Genomic DNA, 21,183 nt, shown 5'->3' with positions numbered 1-21,183 from the left:
GGGAGGGTTTTTTGGAAGGGACATCCTGCGTGACACTGCAGTGCCACTCCTAGATGGGCCCGGTGTTTGTGTCGGCCACTAGGGTCGCTTATCTTACTCACACAGCTACCTCATTGCGCCTCTTTTTTTCTTTGCGTCATGTGCTGTTTGGGGAGGGTTTTTTGGAAGGGACATCCTGCGTGACACTGCAGTGCCACTCCTAGATGGGCCCGGTGTTTGTGTCGGCCACTAGGGTCGCTTATCTTACTCACACAGCTACCTCATTGCGCCTCTTTTTTTCTTTGCGTCATGTGCTGTTTGGGGAGGGTTTTTTGGAAGGGACATCCTGCGTGACACTGCAGTGCCACTCCTAGATGGGCCCGGTGTTTGTGTCGGCCACTAGGGTCGCTTATCTTACTCACACAGCTACCTCATTGCGCCTCTTTTTTTCTTTGCGTCATGTGCTGTTTGGGGAGGGTTTTTTGGAAGGGACATCCTGCGTGACACTGCAGTGCCACTCCTAGATGGACCCGGTGTTTGTGTCGGCCACTAGGGTCGCTTATCTTACTCACACAGCTACCTCATTGCGCCTCTTTTTTTCTTTGCGTCATGTGCTGTTTGGGGAGGGTTTTTTGGAAGGGCCATCCTGCGTGACACTGCAGTGCCACTCCTAGATGGGCCAGGTGTTTGTGTCGGCCACTAGGGTCGCTTAGCTTAGTCATCCAGCGACCTTGGTGCAAGTTTTAGGACTAAAAATAATATTGTGAGGTGTGAGGTATTCAGAATAGACTGAAAATGAGTGGAAATGATGGTTTTTGAGGTTAATAATACTTTGGGATCAAAATGACCCCCAAATTCTATGATTTAAGCTGTTTTTTAGGTTTTTTGGAAAAAAACACCCGAATCCAAAACACACCCGAATCCGACAAAAAAAATTCGGTTAGGTTTTGCCAAAACGCGGTCGAACCCAAAACACGGCCGCGGAACCGAACCCAAAACCAAAACACAAAACCCGAAAAATTTCCGGCGCTCATCTCTACGTTCTAAGCAGACGATTGCTCGTTGGATTTGTAGCACAATTCAACTTGCACATTCTGTGGCAGGCCTGCCACAGCCTAAATCTGTCAAGGCCCATTCCACAAGGAAGGTGGGCTCATCTTGGGCGGCTGCCCGAGGGGTCTCGGCATTACAACTCTGCCGAGCAGCTACGTGGTCGGGGGAGAACACGTTTGTAAAATTCTACAAATTTGATACCCTGGCTAAAGAGGACCTGGAGTTCTCTCATTCGGTGCTGCAGAGTCATCCGCACTCTCCCGCCCGTTTGGGAGCTTTGGTATAATCCCCATGGTCCTGACGGAGTCCCAGCATCCACTAGGACGTCAGAGAAAATAAGATTTTACTTACCGATAAATCTATTTCTCGTAGTCCGTAGTGGATGCTGGGCGCCCATCCCAAGTGCGGATTGTCTGCAATACTTGTACATAGTTATTGTTACAAAAAAATCGGGTTGTTATTGTTGTGAGCCGTCTGTTCAGAGGCTCCTACGTTTGTCATACTGTTAACTGGGTTCAGATCACAGGTTGTACGGTGTGATTGGTGTGGCTGGTATGAGTCTTACCCGGGATTCAAAATCCTTCCTTATTGTGTACGCTCGTCCGGGCACAGTATCCTAACTGAGGCTTGGAGGAGGGTCATAGGGGGAGGAGCCAGTGCACACCAGCTAGTCCTAAAGCTTTTATTTTTGTGCCCTGTCTCCTGCGGAGCCGCTAATCCCCATGGTCCTGACGGAGTCCCAGCATCCACTACGGACTACGAGAAATAGATTTATCGGTAAGTAAAATCTTATTTTTTCACATTACATCACACAGTAGTGCCCCTTTTTCACACTATACCACAAAGTAGTACCCTTTATTCACATTACAGTGCACAGTAGTGCCCCTTAATCACATTATGCCACACAATAATTCCCTTTGTTCACATAACGCAGCACAGAAGTGCCGCTTATTCACATTATGCCATGTAGTAATTCCCTTTGTTCACATAAAGCCGCACAGTAGTTCCCCTTATTCACATTATGCCACACAGTAGTGCCTTTTATTCACATTGCACCACACAGTAGTCCTCCTTAAGTCATGTTATGTCACACTGTAGTACCCCTTATTCAAACAACACCACACAGTAGTACCCCTTATACACAGTATGCCACACAGTAGAGCCCTTTATTCACATTACGCGCCACACCCTTATACACATTATTCAACAAAATAGTGCACTTATTCCTGTTCTTCAGTAGTGCCCCTTATACACAGTATGCCACAGTAGTATCCCTTATACACAGTATGCCACACAGTAGAGCCATTTATTCACATTACGCCACACAGTAGAGCCTTTTATTCACATAACGCCACACAGTAGAGACTCTTATGAACATTATGCAACACAATAGTGCCACTTATATCTGTTATGCCACACAGTAGTGCCCCTTATTCACATTATGCTGCACAGTAGTACCGCTTATACACATTATGCTACACAGTAGTACCCCTTATACACAGTATGCTACACAGTAGTACCCCTTATACATAGTATGCCACACAGTAGAGCCCTTTATTCACATTATGCCACATGGTAGAGACCCTTATACACATTATGCAACACAATAGTGCCACTTATTCCTGTTTGCCTCACAGTAAGTGCCCCCCTTACCTTTTTATTTTCTTCCTCTGCTGTATTTTACATAACAGTATAGAAAATTATGTTTTTCTTCTATATATAACACGTCACATGCCAAATATTAACTGAAAATATGGTGACCCTATAAATGTATATGAATATTTCGTTCCATGAGGATCTCATCAGCGGCTCTCACCCTTAGGTGAATTTGGTGCTGGGAGAGGGGAGTTCCCTCGGGCTGCTCATCCGTGGAGGTGCTGAGTATTCTCTGGGGATTTACATCACAGGTGTGGATCAGGGCTCGGAGGCTGAGAGTGCTGGACTTAAGGTAACACTTCTGGTGCTATTCTCAGGTTCTCCTTCTCTCTTACACAAAACCTTCAGGCTTACCTTAGAAATATTATTTTGCTGTTCTTCTATCATTTGAGTTGCTACTTTTTTTTTCCTTTTTATTCTACTTATTTGAATGTCTATATAGGATTATACACTCCATACCGGAAATTATAGGGAGAACAAAAGTCATCATAGAATTCTGTAACTTTATATAAGAGACTGTATCTAATGTATATGTATATACCTATATATCAGCAAGTGGCTGTATATCTGTCTGCCTATGTATCAGTAAGAGGCTGTATATCTATTGCGACAACTCGGGAAGAACCACGTCCGGCAGTACAGTAAATAGTGGGTTCTTTATAACCTACAATTAGCAGGCCCCTGCACAGCAAGTGTCAGGTCTTATATAACAGCAGGTTACAGTTGCGTAGGCACACAACTTCTGGCCATAGCCGACATACATGAGATCAGTGGACCTTCCTGGTTCCAGCACCCTGACGATACCTACCAACTCCAGCCTATGGCCTGGCCGACTTGTGCAGTATCAGGAGCCCTGAACTCTGCAGGGTTTAAGTCAAGCTCTTAGGTGTTGCTGATTAGTGATTACCTGACTGTTGTTCCCAGTAGGCAGCAAAACCCGGAACAGACCTGCCAAACACATTACACCTAGGTTATCAGATGATGAGTGTGTCCCACCTCCCTCTGTGTCTGAGAACAACTATAGGCCCACCTATCCAGCGTTGACTCCATGACTTTCCGGTCACACTATCTATCTATATATCAGAAAACCACTGCAGATCAGTACAGGTTACAGAGATAGGAGGTGACCTTTACTATGTACAGTATAACCACTTACATAAGAGGATGCTTTATCCCGTATACTATATGTACAATACAATGTAAGGAGAGGAACGAGAGCAGAGTGAGAGATGCGGAAAATAATAGACAGAATTGATTGGTTGCTATGGGCAACTCTTCCACTTGTCTATTTTAGAAGCTATAGTAAATCTACCCCTATGCCTGTGGGGAATAGCGGAGCACTTTTTTACCTGCTGTCTTGCCAGCTGATGGGGGGCTAGCTGTACCCCCTTACTTGGTGCCCTTGGAGAGTAAAACAACAAGAGAACATCATTGGGTAAAGCATGTGAGGTTTTGTGTGTAAGCAGAGCTGCTCTAGAATGTGGTCATGTGGTACAGTATATTGCACACTGATTGTCTCACTCTCTGCAGGTGGGAGATCAGATCCTGGATATAAACGGCCTCAGCTTCCTCTCCATCCCACACGATGAGGCAGTTAGAGTTCTCCGCTCTTCGCGGCATCTCATGATGACTGTGAGGGATGTGGGTCGTATCCCACATGCTCGCACCATAGTGGATGAGACTCAGTGGCTCAGTAGCACTTACACAGGAACTGGAGACCCCCACATATCTACAGGGTGAGTACTGTATATTTAACTAATGCTGGGCACACAATACATAGTCCACCTGGGTGGACAACATGATATTAGTAAGGGGCTTCCTACATAGCCAGATTAAGGGGGGGATGCAGGGCATACTGTCCCCCCGGCCAGAGTACACTGACATCACTAGCTTTCCCTCTTATGCAGCAGCAGAACCAAACAGCCAGAATGTGAGCAGGACAGTATGCAGTGCAGGCAGAGACACAGGAGTATCAGATTTTATGAACTATCAACGGAGCTTCTCATCCAGAGGAGAGATAGGAGGGTGAAGAGAGATGTAAGTGACACAGAGTGGGATCCCTGTGTCACTTACAGCTCTCTCCACACCTGGGTGTCTGAGTCCTGTGTAACTTCTTACCTATGAGGGTTTAGAGAGAGAGAGACACACATACACACACACACACACACACACACACACACACACACACATAGAGTCCTCCTGAGTCCTGTCCCAGCGTGTAAGTAGTACAGAGGCTGCTGCTATTTTTGCATGTGTAGATTTTATTTTTTTAATGTGTATTTTAAGGTTGTTTAAGTTGTCTTTGTTCCACTACAAAGTTGTCTTTCAGTTAGGTGGAGCTATTAACAGTACGCAGGCATTATTAAACTATTAGTTTAAATCTAATATACACCATTGGGCTAAATTTAATATACACAATCGATACATCCCAACATGACCCATTCCAGATTGGACAAAATGCTCTCTCCCTGTTTAAAGTGCCTCGGGCCCCCCCAAGGCTTAATCCGGCCCTGGCTTCCTATGTTGCCATTGCTCAATCTAGTAGCGCATGCAACGAATCAGAGTTGCACACAGGTTGGCTATAGTTACGCTCACATGCCCAATTACCCACTCTAAGTGAAAGTAGAGTTACGACTGAGATGCGTATATGTGTGCGATTCTACATTGGCCCCTGAATGCGTGGAACAGGCAGCTAACGCTGGGGAATACTAGAAATAACTAGCAGAGGATGTCTAAGACCAGTTCACGTAACATCCGGGATGTAACGAAGTCTGAGTTCGCCGGCCGAGCGGGATGCCGGACAAACTCTTGCTTTTTTTAAAGGGGCATTCATGTACAAGGCTAAACCATGCCTTCTACATGATTGCCCCTTTAAAAAAAAGTCAGAGTTTTGCCTGCATCGCGCATGGCTGCGGAATTCGTACTTCATTACATCTGCTTATTACCACAAGAGTTGCAAGCATAGTTTGTGTTTCCTTTTGCTTGCAAGATCTAATTATATTGACTGCGGTATATCCCCGTACGATACGATTTCCCAGAGATAGCATGAGGACGGCCTGAGAGAGGGAATGTTCTTTCCAATTTGAAATAAGAAGTAATATGTAATGTCACATGGAGAACTATTAGAAATGAATTGCAGATACAGACATTGCTAGCCTTTGGGAACTACTTACACCCAGGGGAGGGAACGTAACTGCCAGCACTCACACTGATCACACATAATCCGTTTTAATTGCTTTTGTTTTATGATTTCTACAAATGCTATCATTAAATAGATTGTGCTGGTGGAACGCGTTCAGAATATTCTGCACTTCTGTGTAATGCATTCTTATTAAATACACTTCTATTTATGTTTGCACCATACAGGAAATAGCTCTTAACGCAGGTGCACCTGTTATCTATACTTAGTGGAGGCTGCAATTTGGGATTAAGAAACATTTATGAGAATGAAGGGGAAGAAAATCACCCTTGGTGATGGTATGGATATCAGCAATGCATGCAGGGGAGCATCTAGAGAGGATGGCCCGTGTCGGGGATCTGTCTGGGCCGCCTCCTCTCTAGCCGGCAGCACTTAGCTCTGGGCACTAGGTTCCCTAGCGCTGTCCCAGAGTCTACAGCGCATGCCCAGATCCCCGGGAAAATGGCGTGGCGGACATTTTTCCAGTGATTTTCCAACTGCACATGCGCAAAACACTGGAAAAATGGCGCTGTGCCATTTTCCCAGTGATTTTTTGCAGCGCTGCTGCTGCGCTGCGGGTCTCCGGGGGGTAAGTATTAAAAATAATGGGTACAGGGTGTGCGATGTGGGCCCCCCCTGGACCCTGGGGGCCCGTGTGCACCACACACACTGCACCCGTTATATATACGCCAGTGAATGCATGCTAGATAACAATGTGGGGGGCACAGACACTCACGCCACCTCCCCCAAATCGGGTGCGGGCCAAGAGATCTACAGTAAAAAGACAGATAGTCAATAGGTGAACCCCAAATGGTCAGCATGCAAAACATCAACAGGGTTAAAAGGTCGACAAGGAAAAGGTAGACAGTAGAAAAGGTCGACTGGTACAAAAGGTCAACATGAAAATGGTTGACACAAAAATAGTCAAAAATACAAGTTTGTTTTTGTGTCATTTTGTATGTTTCACCATACCTGAGCCAAATTAGTGTAAACGTGTACCATCACGGGCTCACTGCGCTCACCACGCTTCGGGCATGGAGGTTACTATTCCCAGTCGTAGTCCACGTAGATGGTAAATGATGAAAAAGTTGAAGTTTGTTGACCATATGTGAGTGTGAACCTTTGTCATGTTCACGTTTTGTGCCTATCAACCTTAAGCACTGTCTACTTTTTACCTGTCGACCTTTTGATCCTGTCAACCTATTGCATGTCGACCATTTCGGGTCGACCTATTTACTGCCCATATTTTTACTCAACTGGATACCCCTCAAATCATAGGGTTTTACTTTTGGCCCTATGTGATTCAACAGTAGACACTTATTCAAATGCCCACGCAAATTCCCGATTATCGGAATGTGCACATGTGCAGAACTGGTCCTGAGTGAGTGTACGCAGTCCCCCTTCTGCCTCTTCCTGATTGACAAGCAGAGGTGTTCGGGGAGTGGTGTGGATGCGGGGACGGACGGCATATTCCGATAGTGACAAGGCGTCTCTGGATGCATACTTCTTGGCCTTGCAAGGCGCCCTGTGTCGGCCAGCCCGAGTAGGCTGAGGCTTACACAACGGTCATCTGCGGGAAACATTAGCGACCCTGACCCCCATTCAGAGGTTAGGGTATGCAAAGAACTGGCCTCTTTCAGTCGCCTTATCTGCACCAAGGATAGGGCTGGTGCACATGTGTGCTTCTGCTGTCTGATGTCTACATTCAGCAGAAGAGGGAAAGGGGCAGAGCATAGATGTGGCTGAAATACCCATTTTTCTCTGACGTCCTAGTGGATGCTGGGGACTCCGTAAGGACCATGGGGAATAGCGGCTCCGCAGGAGACTGGGCACAAAAGTAAAGCTTTAGAACTACCTGGTGTGCACTGGCTCCTCCCCCTATGACCCTCCTCCAAGCCTCAGTTAGATTTTTGTGCCGAACGAGAAGGGTGCACACTAGGTGGCTCTCCTGAGCTGCTTTGTGAAAAGTTTAGTTTTAGGTTTTTTATGTTCAGTGAGACCTGCTGGCAACAGGCTCACTGCATCGAGGGACTAAGGGGAGAAGAAGCGAACTCACCTGCGTGCAGAGTGGATTGGGCTTCTTAGGCTACTGGACATTAGCTCCAGAGGGACCGATCACAGGCCCAGCCATGGATAGGTCCCAGAGCCGCGCCGCCGGCCCCCTTACAGAGCCAGAAGACAGAAGAGGTCCGGAAAATCGGCGGCAGAAGACGTCCTGTCTTCAACAAGGTAGCGCACAGCACTGCAGCTGTGCGCCATTGCTCTCAGCACACTTCACACTCCGGTCACTGAGGGTGCAGGGCGCTGGGGGGGGGCGCCCTGAGACGCAATAAAAACACCTTGGATGGCAAAAAAATGCATCACATATAGCTCCTGGGCTATATAGATGAATTTAACCCCTGCCAGAATACACAGAAAAACGGGAGATAAGGCCGCCGAGAAGGGGGCGGAGCCTATCTCCTCAGCACACTGGCGCCATTTTCCCTCACAGCTCCGTTGGAGGGAAGCTCCCTGGCTCTCCCCTGCAGTCACTACACTACAGAAAGGGTTAAAAAAGAGAGGGGGGCACTAATTAGGCGCAGTATAAACAATACAGCAGCTATAAGGGGAAAAACACTTATATAAGGTTATCCCTATATATATAGCGCTCTGGTGTGTGCTGGCAAACTCTCCCTCTGTCTCCCCAAAGGGCTAGTGGGGTCCTGTCCTCTATCAGAGCATTCCCTGTGTGTGTGCTGTGTGTCGGTACGTTTGTGTCGACATGTATGAGGAGAAAAATGATGTGGAGACGGAGCAGATTGCCTGTAATAGTGATGTCACCCCCTAGGGGGTCGACACCTGAGTGGATGAACTGTTGGAAGGAATTACGTGACAGTGTCAGCTCTGTATAAAAGACAGTGGTTGACATGAGACAGCCGGCTACTCAGCTTGTGCCTGTCCAGACGTCTCATAGGCCGTCAGGGGCTCTAAAGCGCCCGTTACCTCAGATGGCAGATATAGACGCCGACACGGATACTGACTCCAGTGTCGACGGTGAAGAGACAAATGTGACTTCCAGTAGGGCCACACGTTACATGATTGAGGCAATGAAAAATGTTTTACACATTTCTGATAATACGAGTACCACCAAAAAGGGGTATTATGTTCGGTGAGGAAAAACTACCTGTAGTTTTCCTGAATCTGAGAAATTAAATGAGGTGTGTGATGATGCGTGGGTTTCCCCCGATAACAACTGATAATTTCTAAAATGTTATTGGCATTATATCCTTTCCCGCCAGAGGTTAGGGTGCGTTGGGAAACACCCCCTAGGGTGGATAAAGCGCTCACACGCTTGTAAGAACAAGGGCTCTACCCTCTCCTGAGATGGCCGCCCTTAAGGATCCTGCTGATAGAAAGCAGGAGGGTATCCTAAAATGTATTTACACACATACTGGTGTTATACTGCGACCAGCAATCGCCTCAGCCTGGATGTGCAGTGCTGGGTTGGCGTGGTCGGATTTCCTGACTGAAAATATTGATACCCTAGATAGGGACAGTATATTATTGACTATAAAGCATTTAAAAGATGCATTTCTATATATGTGTGATGCACAGCGGAATATTTGCGACTGGCATCAAGTCTAAGTGCGTTGTCCATTTCTGCCAGTAGAGGGTTATGGACACGACAGTGGTCAGGTGATGCGGATTCCAAACGGCATTTGGAAGTATTGCCTTATTAAGGGGAGGAGTTATTTGGGGTCGGTCTTTCAGACCTAATGGCCACGGCAACAGCTGGGAAATCCACGTTTGTACCCCAGGTCGCCTCTCAACATAAGAAGACGCCGTATTATCAGGCGCAGTCCTTTCGTGGGCAAGCGGGCAAAAGGTTCCTCTTTTCTGCCCCGTGACAGAGGGAGAGGAAAAAGGCTGCAGAAATCAGCCAGTTCCCAGGAACAGAAGCCCTCTCCCGCCTCTGCCAAGCTCACAGTATGACGCTGGGGCTTTACAAGCAGAATCAGGCACGGTGGGGGCCCGTCTCAATGAATTTCAGCGCGCAGTGGGCTCACTCGCAATTAGACCCCTGGATCCTTCAGGTGATATCTCAGGGGTACAAATTGGAATTCGAGACGTCTCCCCCTCGCCGTTTCCTAAAGTCGGCTTTACCGATGTCTCCCTCTGACAGGGAGGCAGTTTTGGAAGCCATTCACAAGCTGTATTCCCAGCAGGTGATAATCAAGGTACCCCTCCTGCAACAGGGAACGGGGTATTATACCACGCTGTTGTGGTACCGAAGCCGGACGGCTCGGTGAGACCGATTCTAAATCTAAAATCTTGAACACTTACATACGGAGGTTCAAATTCAAGATTGAGTCACTCAGAGCAGTGATTGCGAACCTGGAAGAAGGGGACTACATGATGTCTCGGGACATCAAGGATGCTTACCTTCATGTCCCAATTTACCCTTCTCACCAAGGGTACCTCAGGTTTGTGGTACAGAACTGTCACTATCAGTTTCAGACGCTGCCGTATGGATGGTCCACGGCACCCCGGGTCTTTACCAAGGTAATGGCCGAAATGATGATACTCTTTCGAAGGAAGGGAATTTTAGTTATCCCTTACTTGGACGATTCCCTGATAAGGGTAAGATCCAGGGAACAGTTGGAGGTCGGTGTAGCACTATCTCAGGTAGTGTTGCGGCAGCACGATTGGATTCTCAATATTCCAAAATCGCAGCTGATTCCGACGACTCGTCTTCTGTTCCTAGGGATGATCCTGGACACAGTCCAGAAAAAGGGTGTTTCTCCCGGAGGAGAAAGTCAGGGAGTTATCCGAGCTAGTCGGGAACCTCCTATAACCGAGCCAAGTCTCAGTACATCAATGAAAGGGTTCTGGGAAAAATGGTGGCTTCCTACGAAGCAATCCCATTCGGCAGATTCCACGCAAGAACTTTCCAGTGGGACCTGCTGGACAAATGGTCCGGGTCGCATCTTCAGATGCATCAGCGGATAACCCTGTCACCAAGCACAAGGGTGTCTCTCCTGTGGTGGTTGCAGAGTGCTCATCTTCTAGAGGGCCGCAGATTCGACATTCAGGACTGGGTCCTGGTGACCACGGATGCCAGCCTGCGAGGCTGGGGAGCAGTCACACAGGGAAGGAATTTCCAGAGCTTATGGCCAAGCCTGGAGACATCACTTCACATAAATATCCGGAAGCTAAGGGCCATTTACAATGCTCTAAGCTCAGCAAGACCTCTGCTTCAAGGTCACCCGGAGTTGATCCATTCGGACAACATCACGGCAGTCACCCACGTAAACAGACAGGGTGACACAAGAAGCAGGAGGGCAAGGCAGAAGCTGCAAGGATTCTTCGCTGGGCGGAAAATCATGGGATAGCAGTATTAATTCCGAGAGTGGACAACTGGGAAGCAGACTTCCTCAGCAGACACGACCCCCACCCGGGAGAGTGGGGACTTCACCCAGAAGTCTTCCACATGTTTATAAAACTCGACAAGTATTGCGCCAGGTCAAGGGACCCTCAGGCAATAGCTGTAGACGCTCTGGTAACACAGTGGGTGTACCAGTCAGTGTATGTGTTCCCTCCTCTGCCTCTCATACCCAAGGTACTGAGAATTATAAGATGGAGAGGAGTAAGCACTATATTCGTGGCTCCGGATTGGCCAAGAAGGACTTGGTAACCGGAACTTCAAGAGATGCTCACGGAGGATCCGTGGCCTCTACCTCTAAGAAGGGACCTGCTCCAGCAAGGACCCTGTCTGTTCCAAGACTTACCGCGGCTGCGTTTGACGGCATGGCGGTTGAACGCCGGATCCTGAAGGAGAAAGGCATTCCGGATGAAGTCATTCCTATCCTGATCAAAGCCAGGAAAGATATAACCGCAAAACATTATCACCGCATTTGGCGAAAATATGTTGCGTGGTGCGAGGCCAGTAAGGCCCCGACGGAGGAATTTTCAACTAGGTCGATTCCTACATTTCCTGCAAACAGGAGTGTCTATGGGCCTGAAATGGGGGTCCATTAAGGTTCAGATTTCGGCCCTGTCAATTTTCTTCCAAAAAGAACTAGCTTCAGTCCCTGAAGTTCAGACGTTTGTGAAAGGGGTACTGTATATACAGCCTCCTTTTGTGCCTCCAGTGGCACCTTGGGATCTAAATGTAGTTTTTGGGTTCCAAAAGTCACATTGGTTTGAACCACTTAAATATGTGGAGTTAAAATATCTCACATGGAAAGTGGTCATGCTGTTGGCCCTGGCCTGGGCCAGGTGCGTGTCAGAATTGGCGGCTTTATCCTGTAAAAGCCCTCATCTGATTTTCCATTCGGACAGGGCGGAATTGAGGACTTGTCCTCAGTTTCTCCCTAAGGTGGTTTTCAGCGTTTCACCTGAATCAACCTATTGTGGTGCCTGCGGCTACTAGGGACTTGGAGGACTCCAAGTTGCTAGACGTTGTCAGGGCCCTGGAAATATAGGTTTCCAGGACGGCTGGAGTCAGAAAATCTGACTCGTTGTTTATTCTGTATGCACCCAACAAGCTGGGTGCTCCTGCTTCTAAGCAGACTATTGCTCGTTGGATTTGTAGTACAATTCAGCTTGCACATTCTGTGGCAGGCCTGCCACAGCCAAAATCTGTAAAAGCCCATTCCACAAGGAAGGTGGGCTCATCTTGGGCGGCTGCCCGAGGGGTCTCGGCTTTACAACTTTGCCGAGCAGCTACTTGGTCAGGAGCAAATACGTTTGTAAAATTCTACAAATTTGATACCCTGGCTGAGGAGGACCTGGAGTTCTCTCAATTGGTGCTGCAGAGTCATCCGCACTCTCCCGCCCGTTTGGGAGCTTTGGTATAATCCCCATGGTCCTTACGGAGTCCCCAGCATCCACTAGGACGTCAGAGAAAATAAGAATTTACTTACCGATAATTCTATTTCTCGTAGTCCGTAGTGGATGCTGGGCGCCCATCCCAAGTGCGGATTGTCTGCAATACTGGTACATAGTTATTGTTACCAAAAAATCGGGTTATTGCTGTAGTGAGCCATCTTTTCTAGAGGCTCCTCTGTTATCATGCTGTTAACTGGGTTTAGATCACAAGTTATATGGTGTGATTGGTGTGGCTGGTATGAGTCTTACCCGGGATTCAAAATCCTTCCTTATTGTGTACGCTCGTCCGGGCACAGTATCCTAACTGAGGCTTGGAGGAGGGTCATAGGGGGAGGAGCCAGTGCACACCAGGTAGTTCTAAAGCTTTACTTTTGTGCCCAGTCTCCTGCGGAGCCGCTATTCCCCATGGTCCTTACGGAGTCCCCAGCATCCACTACGGACTACGAGAAATAGAATTATCGGTAAGTAAATTCTTATTATGTCTGAGCATGCATTTGCCTTTATACAGTATGTCCAAATATGAAGACCTGGGGCCAAATGTAATGGGATACAGTCTCTAGGTCAACCACTATTGGTCAACAGTAACTAGGTCGACAGGGTTTCTAGGTCGACATGTTCTAGGTCGACATGAGTTTTTCAAGTTTTTTTCTTTTTTTTGAACTTTTCATACTTAACGATCCACGTGAACTACGATTGGAACGGTAATCTGTGCCGAGCGAAGCGAGGCACCTTGCCCGAAGAGGGGACACGGTGCACTAATTGTGGTTCCCGGTTAGTCTACGAAGAAAACGACACAAACCCCCCATAAAACACTCATGTCGACCTTTTGACCTGTCGACCTAGACCCTGACGACCTAAAGACTTTGTCGACCTAGTTACTGTCGACCATTAGTGGTCGACCTAGACACTGTTGACCTAGTTACTATCTACCTTCCACACCACACCCAAATGTAATAGAGTGAGAGTTTCAGAAAGTAAGAGATTTGGTAAGGTTTTTCAGTTTGTTTTTTTAAAGTGGCAATCATTTACACTGCAAAACCAGGTTGATCTTGCTGTGTGATTGCCACTTTAAAAAAAAAAACAGCAAAAACTTACCAAATCTCTCACTTTTTGAAACTCTCACTCTATTACATTTGGCCATTAAGTATTGTAGCCATCAAATTGTGTCTGGGAAGCTCTTCCATGTTCATGATTTTGAAAGGTTTTTATGCAGTAAACCAGCATTTTTACCCTTATCGATTATTAAAATGTCATACCAGCACTATTCTAGTCTGATAATTCATTAGGGAGAGCAAGGGGCGATCACTCAGACCTAGATGCTCGGTAGTCTCTTTACTTTTTTCAGGTTACCAATGTCCTTTGCGAGTTATTATTTCACTATCAGATCTCTTACCCACCGAGCCAGCTCTTTATCTTCTACCGTAACAATGTAACAGTCTTTTTTGGTAAATCTCTACTGATAAAGAGGGGTTTGTGTCTCCCCACAGGATCCTGGGGAACTCCGCACCAGAACCCACCACCAAGGTGAGCCTGACTGGTTGATGATATAATGCTTTGCTTAATAATTTCCACAAACTACTCTGTATAATAAAAGATGTTATTGTTATAATTTCTGCAGACTGCAACTATTCCATGTCTGTTACTGTTAGTATAACACAGCAGAAGATAAGGTGGCTGAGGACAGCACAACAACTGCAATACAGCAGGGCGCATAAACATAGTTGCCTACACTGCCGGAAGCTGCGGGAGAGTCCTGTATCTCCCGCTGTCCTACATTATAAATCAGATCTCACGATTCGTTTGGATTCTTCGCTGCAGCCAGGGTTCCACCAAGTTATTTCTGGGCAAGAACAGTGATTTGCTGCAGTCAATATTGTGACTTCTGTCCACTCTCAGTAAAACCTTGTAGGACCCCTGGCAGTAGAGAATACAGCTTTCCTGAGCCCTGTGATCTGTGTCTTCTTATATCAACAGGATGTAGTTATGTGACCGGCGGTCAGGAGACTGGCGGTCACAATTCCGATCACGACATTCTGCTGACTCTCAAATCCGACAGCCGGCATGCAGACTAACAGGGACTATTCCCACTTGTGGGTGCCCACGGGCTTTGTTGCGTTTGCCCCCCTACCCCCGCTGGCATTCTGCGGCCGGGATCCCGGGGTTGGTAACCCACACCCAACCCATATCAGCATCTGCTGCTGCTAGTGTGTATGAGCTGTGGAATGTTCTGCTAGTAATCTTTAGTTGGCATTCCAGTGTAGACACACTGCTGTTAAAATTTTGACCGTCAACAGCATTACTGTCGACCAAATGACTATGTCCTGCAGATTATTAGTTATATTATTAGCAAGATAATATTGGGGCAGTTACTAAGCTTTGGAGAGTGATAAAGTGGAAAGAGATAAAGGGGGTCATTCTGACCCGATCGCATGCTGCAGTTTATCGCAGTGGTGCGATCGGGTCAGAACTGCGCATGCGCCGGCGCATGCCAGACGGCCGAAGGCCGCCGGGCCGCTACGATCGACTCTGCCTTATTGACAGGCAGAGGTGGTCGCTGGGGAGGGCATAACGGCGGCTTTTGGCCGCCGTTTCGTGGGCGCGGTCCGGCCAATGGCAGGTGTGGCCGGACCTAATGGGGGGGGGGGGAAGGCGGGCCGCAGCGGCTGCGTGACGGGGAGCGATGAGTAGCTCCCGGCCAGCATGCTAAAGCTGCGCTGGTCAGGAGCTACTCTTGAAGTGCAAAGGCATCGCTGCTGTGCGATGCCTTTGCACTTCTGCAGGGGGGGGGGCGGCACTGACATGCGGGGCGGGATAGCCCTGTGCTGGGCGTCCCCCCGCATGTCAGTGTGGATGATCGTAGCTGTGCTAAATTTAGCACAGCTACGATCAACTCGGAATGGCCCCCAAAGTACCAGCCTGTAACATGGCAGTTAGGAGCTGATTGGTTGGTACTTTGTCTCTCTCTCCACTTTGTCACTTTTCAAAGCTTAGTAAATGTGCCCCAATATGATCTTGCTTATGGTCATGTATTTAAACAAACATGAGAGAACATAATTACATATTGCTTACAGTAGATTGTACAGTCAGATACAGATAGTCATCATTATATCCCAGGGGTCTAAAATAATATGTTGCCTGACCGGATGCTGATGTAGTGCTTGCACATAACACTGTCTATTGTGCCCGTGTCTCACACAGCCAGTCTTCTACAGAGGACCAGCAGGATCACAGGTCACTCTGAGTAGCCTGGGGAACCAGACCCTGGCCCTCCTAGAGGAGAGGGCACGTCTGCTCCTGACTGAACCCGAGAGGAGCACCATGTCTTACTATCTCCATCAGTACAAGGAGAGCCACATCCCAGTACACGCCTTCATAATGGCTATGTTCGAGCTTCTCAACACGCAAGCTAAGGTACTCGTGAACTGCTGGGTGAAGAGTGCTAGCTCTGGGGATTAGAGCAAGGTGTGTGCTGTGCAAATTTGCTGTGGAACATAGTTATTGTGGAAATCACTAATTATAGAGATCCAATCTATCAGGCAGCTCTGTATATTAAGGGGCTCACGTTACTAACAAATAATATGAAGCAGAAGTAGTATGAAGCAGAAGGTTAAGACGGCCAAGCAGGGTTACAGGCTCAGGTATGCTGGATGCACTTTGGGCCTAATTCAGAGTTGATCACAGCAGCAAAACCATGTTGGGCAAAACCATGTGCACTGCGGGGGGGGGGGGGGGGGGGCAGATATAACATGTGCAGAGAGAGTTAGATTTGGGTGGGGTATGTTCAAACTGAAATCTATGGGGTATATTCAATTAGGGTCGGATCCGACAACCCCTATTCAATCCCATCTCAATTCGACAAGTCGAATTCCCCGACTTGTTGAATAAAAATAGCAGGGACAAACGGCAGCTTTCAACCCTAATTGAATATACCCCTAAATTGCAGTGTAAAAATAAAGCAGCCAGTATTTACCCTGCACAGAAACAATATAACCCACCCATATCTAACTCTCTCTGCACATGTTACATCTGCCACACCTGCAGTGCACATGGTTTTGCCCAACTGCTAACAAATTTGCTTCTGCAATCAACTCTGAATTACCCCCTTTATGCACAAAAGAGGATACATATTCCTGGATGCAGGAACTGTGCACGTTCCAGGCTCTGAACAGTTGCTGATCACCGATACTGTTCTAGTTCATAGCGCCAGGCATTTGACAATGACAGGTGAACCACTAGCTCTAGGCCCTGGGCACTTGGAGATTAATTACACTATAGGAATGCATCACTTCATGCAGTGAATAACCACAGGTACAGTACTAGCTTTTGGTGCCAGCCAATTGATAATGTTTGGTACAGTACTAGTTTCCGGTGCCCCCTTAGAAAAAAAAGCAAAATTTAAAAAAATAAATAGGATTTTGATACCTACCGGTAACTCCTTTTCTCCTAGTCTGTAGAGGATGCTGGGGACGACATCAAGACCATGGGGTATAGACGGGATCCGCAGGAGACATGGGCACTCTAAAGACTTTTCATTGGGTGTGAACTGGCTCCTCCCTCTATGGCCCTCCCCCAGACCTCAGTTGTAAGAACTGTGCCCAGGGAGACTGACATTTCAAAGAAAAGAATTACTTAACTAGTGGTGAGATATCTACCAACTCACACCCTGAACCATGCTGCACACATGGCATTCAACATAACACGCCAACAGGCATGAACCAATTGCAGCAACATGCTGAAACTAAGATAACACAACTTGTGTAACTGTAATAACTAAACTGCAGGTAAAAAACTAACTGGGACGGGCGCCCAGCATCCTCTACGGACTAGGAGAAAAGGATTTACTGGTAGGTATCAAAATCCTATTTTCTCATACGTCCTAGAGGATGCTTGGGACGACATCAAGACCATGGGGTCTATACCAAAGCTCCAGTACGGGCGGGAGAGTGTGGATGACCCTGCAGCACCGATTGACCAAACTTTAGGTCCTCATCGGCCAAGGTGTCAAACTTGTAGAACTTAGCAAATGTGTTTGACCCTGACCAAGTAGCTGCTCAGCAAAGTTGCAATGCCGAGACCCCCCGGGCAGCCGCCCAGGATGAGCCCACCTTCCTAGTGGAGTGGGCCTTTACCGATGTCGTTAACGGCAATCCAGCCGTAGTATGAGCTTGCTGAATCGTATTTCTGATCCAACGTGCAATAGTCTGCTTGGAAGCAGGACAGCCAATTTTGTTGTGAGCATACAGGACAAACAGAGCCTCTGTTTTCCGTATACGAGCCGTTCTAGCAACATAGATTTTCAAAGCTCTAATCACATCTAGAGATTTTGAATCAGTGAATGTGTCAGTAACTACTGGCATCTACAATAGGTTGGTTTATGTGGAAAGATGAAACCACCTTCGGAAGAAAATGTTGACGAGTCCTCAACTCTGCCCTACCTTCATGGAAGATCAGGTAAGGGCTCTTGCGAGACAAGGCCCCCAATTCAGACACCCGCCTTGCGGATGCCAAAGCCAAAAGCATCACCACTTTCCAAGTGAGAAACTTCAACTCTATCTTTTGTAGAGGCTCAAACCAATCCGATTAAAGGAACTGCAATACCACGTTAAGGTCCCATGGTGCCACTGGAGGCACGAATGGAGGCCGGATGTGTAGAACCCCTTTCACAAAGGTCTGAATCTCTGGAAGAGAGGCCAATTGTTTCTGGAAGAACACTGACAAGGCTGAAATCTGGACCTTGATTGACCCCAATCGGAGGTCCGCCTCCACACCATCCTGCAAAAAATGGAGAAAACGTCCTAAGTGAAACTCTTCCGTAGGAGCTTTCTTGGATTCACACCAAGACACATATTTTGTCCAAATACGGTGGTAATGTTTCGACGTTACTCCCTTTCTGGCCTGAATAAGGGTGGGGATGACCTCCTTGGGAATACCCTTCCTGGCTAGGATGCGGCGCTCAACAGCCATGCCGTCAAACGTAGCCGTGGTAAGTCTTGGTACACGCACGGCCTCTGCTGCAGCAGGTCCTCTCGAGAAGGAAGAGGCCGAGGATCCTCTATGAGCAACTGCTGAAGATCTGGGTACCAAGCCCTCCTTGGCCAGTCTGGGGCAATGAAGATTGCTCGAACCCTTGTTTTTCTTATGATCCTGAGTACTTTTGGGATCAGCGGAAGTGGAGAGAAAACATACACTGACTGAAAAACCCACTGGGTCACCAGTGCATCCACTGCTACTGCTTGAGGGTCTCTCGACCTGGAACAGTATCTCTGAAGCTTCTTGTTGAGACGAGATGCCATCATGTCTATTTGAGGAACTCCCCAAAGACTCGTCACCTCTGCAAAGACTTCTTGCTGGAGGCCCCACTCTCCTGGATGGAGATCGTGTCTGCTGAGGAAGTCTGCTTCCCAGTTGTCTACTCCCGGAATGAATATTGCCGACAGAGCTTGTAGATGTTTTTCTGCCCAGCGGAGGATTTTTGTCGCCTCTGCCATTGCCGCTCTGCTTTTCGTTCTGCCCTGCCTGTTTATGTATGCGACTGCTGTTACATTGTCCGCCTGGATCTGCACGGGACGGTCTTGAAGAAGATGTACCGCTTGTTGAAGGCCGTTGTAAATGGCTCTTAGCTCCAGAACGTTTATGTGAAGGCAGGCTTCCTGATGTGACCAACGTCCCTGGAAGTGTTCTCCCTGAGAGACTGCTCCCCAGCCTCGGAGACTTGCATCCGTGGTTACCAGGACCCAGTCCTGAATCCCGAACCTGCGTCCCTCTAGCAGGTGAGAGTTGTGCAACCACCACAGGAGCGAAATCCTGGTTCTTGACGACAGGATAATCTTTCTGTGCATGTGTAGGTGTGACCCCGACCACTTGTCCAACAGGTTCCACTGGAATACTTTGGCATGGAACCTGCCAAACTGTATGGCCTCGTAGGCCGCCACCATCTTCCCCAACAACCGAATGCACTGATGGATCGACACACTTGATGGTTTCAATATCTGTTTTACCATTTTCTGGATTTCCAGAGCCTTTTCCAGCAGAAGAAATACTCTCTGAACTTCTGTGTCCAGAATCATCCCGAGGAAAGACAACCTTGTCGTCGGTTCCAGCTGTGACTTTGGGTAATTTATGATCCACCCGTGTTGTTGGAGTATTGACAGAGAGAGTGATATGTTTTGTAACAACTGCTCCCTGGATCTCGCCTTTATCAGGAGGTCGTCCAGATAAGGAATTATATTGACTCCTTTCTGACGAAGGAGGACCATCATCTCCGCCATCACCTTGGTGAATACCCTCGGCGCCGCGGAGAGACCGAAAGGTAACGTCTGGAATTGGTAATGGCAATCCTGAACCGTGAATCTCAGATAAGCCTGGTGAGGAGGATAAATGGGAACATGCAGGTAAGCATCCTTTATGTCCACCGACACCCAAGTAGTCCCCATCCTCCAGACTGGCAATCACTGCCCGAAGTGATTCCATCTTGAACTTGAACCTTTTTAGGTAACAATTCAGATCTTTTAGATTTAGGATCAGTCTGACCGAGCCGTCCGGCTTCGGAACAACAAAGAGGCTTGAATAAAAACCCCTCCCTTGTTGTGACAACGGTACCAGGACTATGACCTGGTCTTGACATAATTTTTGGATTGCCGCTGTTACTGCTTCTCTTTCTGGCGGAGAAACTGGCAAGGTCGATTTGAAAAATCGGCATGGGGGGAACGTCTCGAAACTCCAGTTTGTATCCCTGGGATACCATTTTCAACACCCAGGGGTCCAAGCCAGACAGATTCCAATCCTGGCTGAAGAGTTCGAGACGTGCCCCCACCCGAGCGGCCTCCTGCAAGGGAGCTCCAGCGTCATGCTAGGGATTTGGCTGTAGTAGGGGTAGACTTCTGCTCTTGGGAACCTGGAGCCGCTGTGGGCTTCTTTCCCCTTCCCCTACCTGCAAAGAAGGGGGAACCTCTCGTCTTTTTGTATTTATTGGGCCGAAAAGGACTGCATTTGCGGGTGTTTGGTCTTTTTTGCCGGTGCAGGCGCAGAGGGCAAAAATGTCGACTTACCTGCGGTAGCCGCCGAGACTAACGCATCCAGGCCATCGCCAAATAAGGCCTCACCTTTATATGGGAGAGCCTCCATGTTTCTTTTGGAATCTGTATCCGCATTCCACTGGCGAATCCACAATGCCTGCCTAGCCCATACTGCCATGGTAGCGGCTTGTGAACTCAAGAGTCCAATATCTTTCATAGCTTCCAGCATGTAGGCGGCAGCGTCCTTGATATTCTCTAACTTAAGGAGTATCTCATCTTTATCAGTCGTGTCAATTTCTGATGATACGCTTTCTGACCATTTTTCAATAGCGCGACTCACCCATGCACAGGCAATAGCGGGCCTGAGCAGCGTACCATTGGTAACCAAAATAAATTTCAATGTCGTTTCCATTTTGCAGTCTGCCGGCTCTT

General features: G+C 47.8%; 1 protein-coding gene across 3 annotated transcripts in view; it reads left to right on the top strand.

Annotated features, from left to right (window-relative positions):
- The window catches only part of WHRN (whirlin), a 216,100-nt gene that overhangs the window by 109,039 nt on the left and 85,878 nt on the right, over nt 1-21,183 (top strand). For all 3 annotated transcript variants that reach the window (XM_063936429.1, XM_063936428.1, XM_063936430.1), the window contains 4 exons: nt 2,855-2,980; nt 4,219-4,424; nt 14,224-14,260; nt 15,935-16,147. In XM_063936429.1, the coding sequence (XP_063792499.1) occupies nt 2,855-2,980; nt 4,219-4,424; nt 14,224-14,260; nt 15,935-16,147 (582 nt within the window). The remainder of the gene's footprint in view (nt 1-2,854; nt 2,981-4,218; nt 4,425-14,223; nt 14,261-15,934; nt 16,148-21,183) is intronic.

Source organism: Pseudophryne corroboree, chromosome 8, assembly GCF_028390025.1.
Source record: "Pseudophryne corroboree isolate aPseCor3 chromosome 8, aPseCor3.hap2, whole genome shotgun sequence".
Lineage (NCBI taxonomy): Eukaryota > Metazoa > Chordata > Amphibia > Anura > Myobatrachidae > Pseudophryne > Pseudophryne corroboree.
Note: the sequence above shows the minus strand (reverse complement) of the source record. Positions and strands in the feature narration are given on the sequence as shown.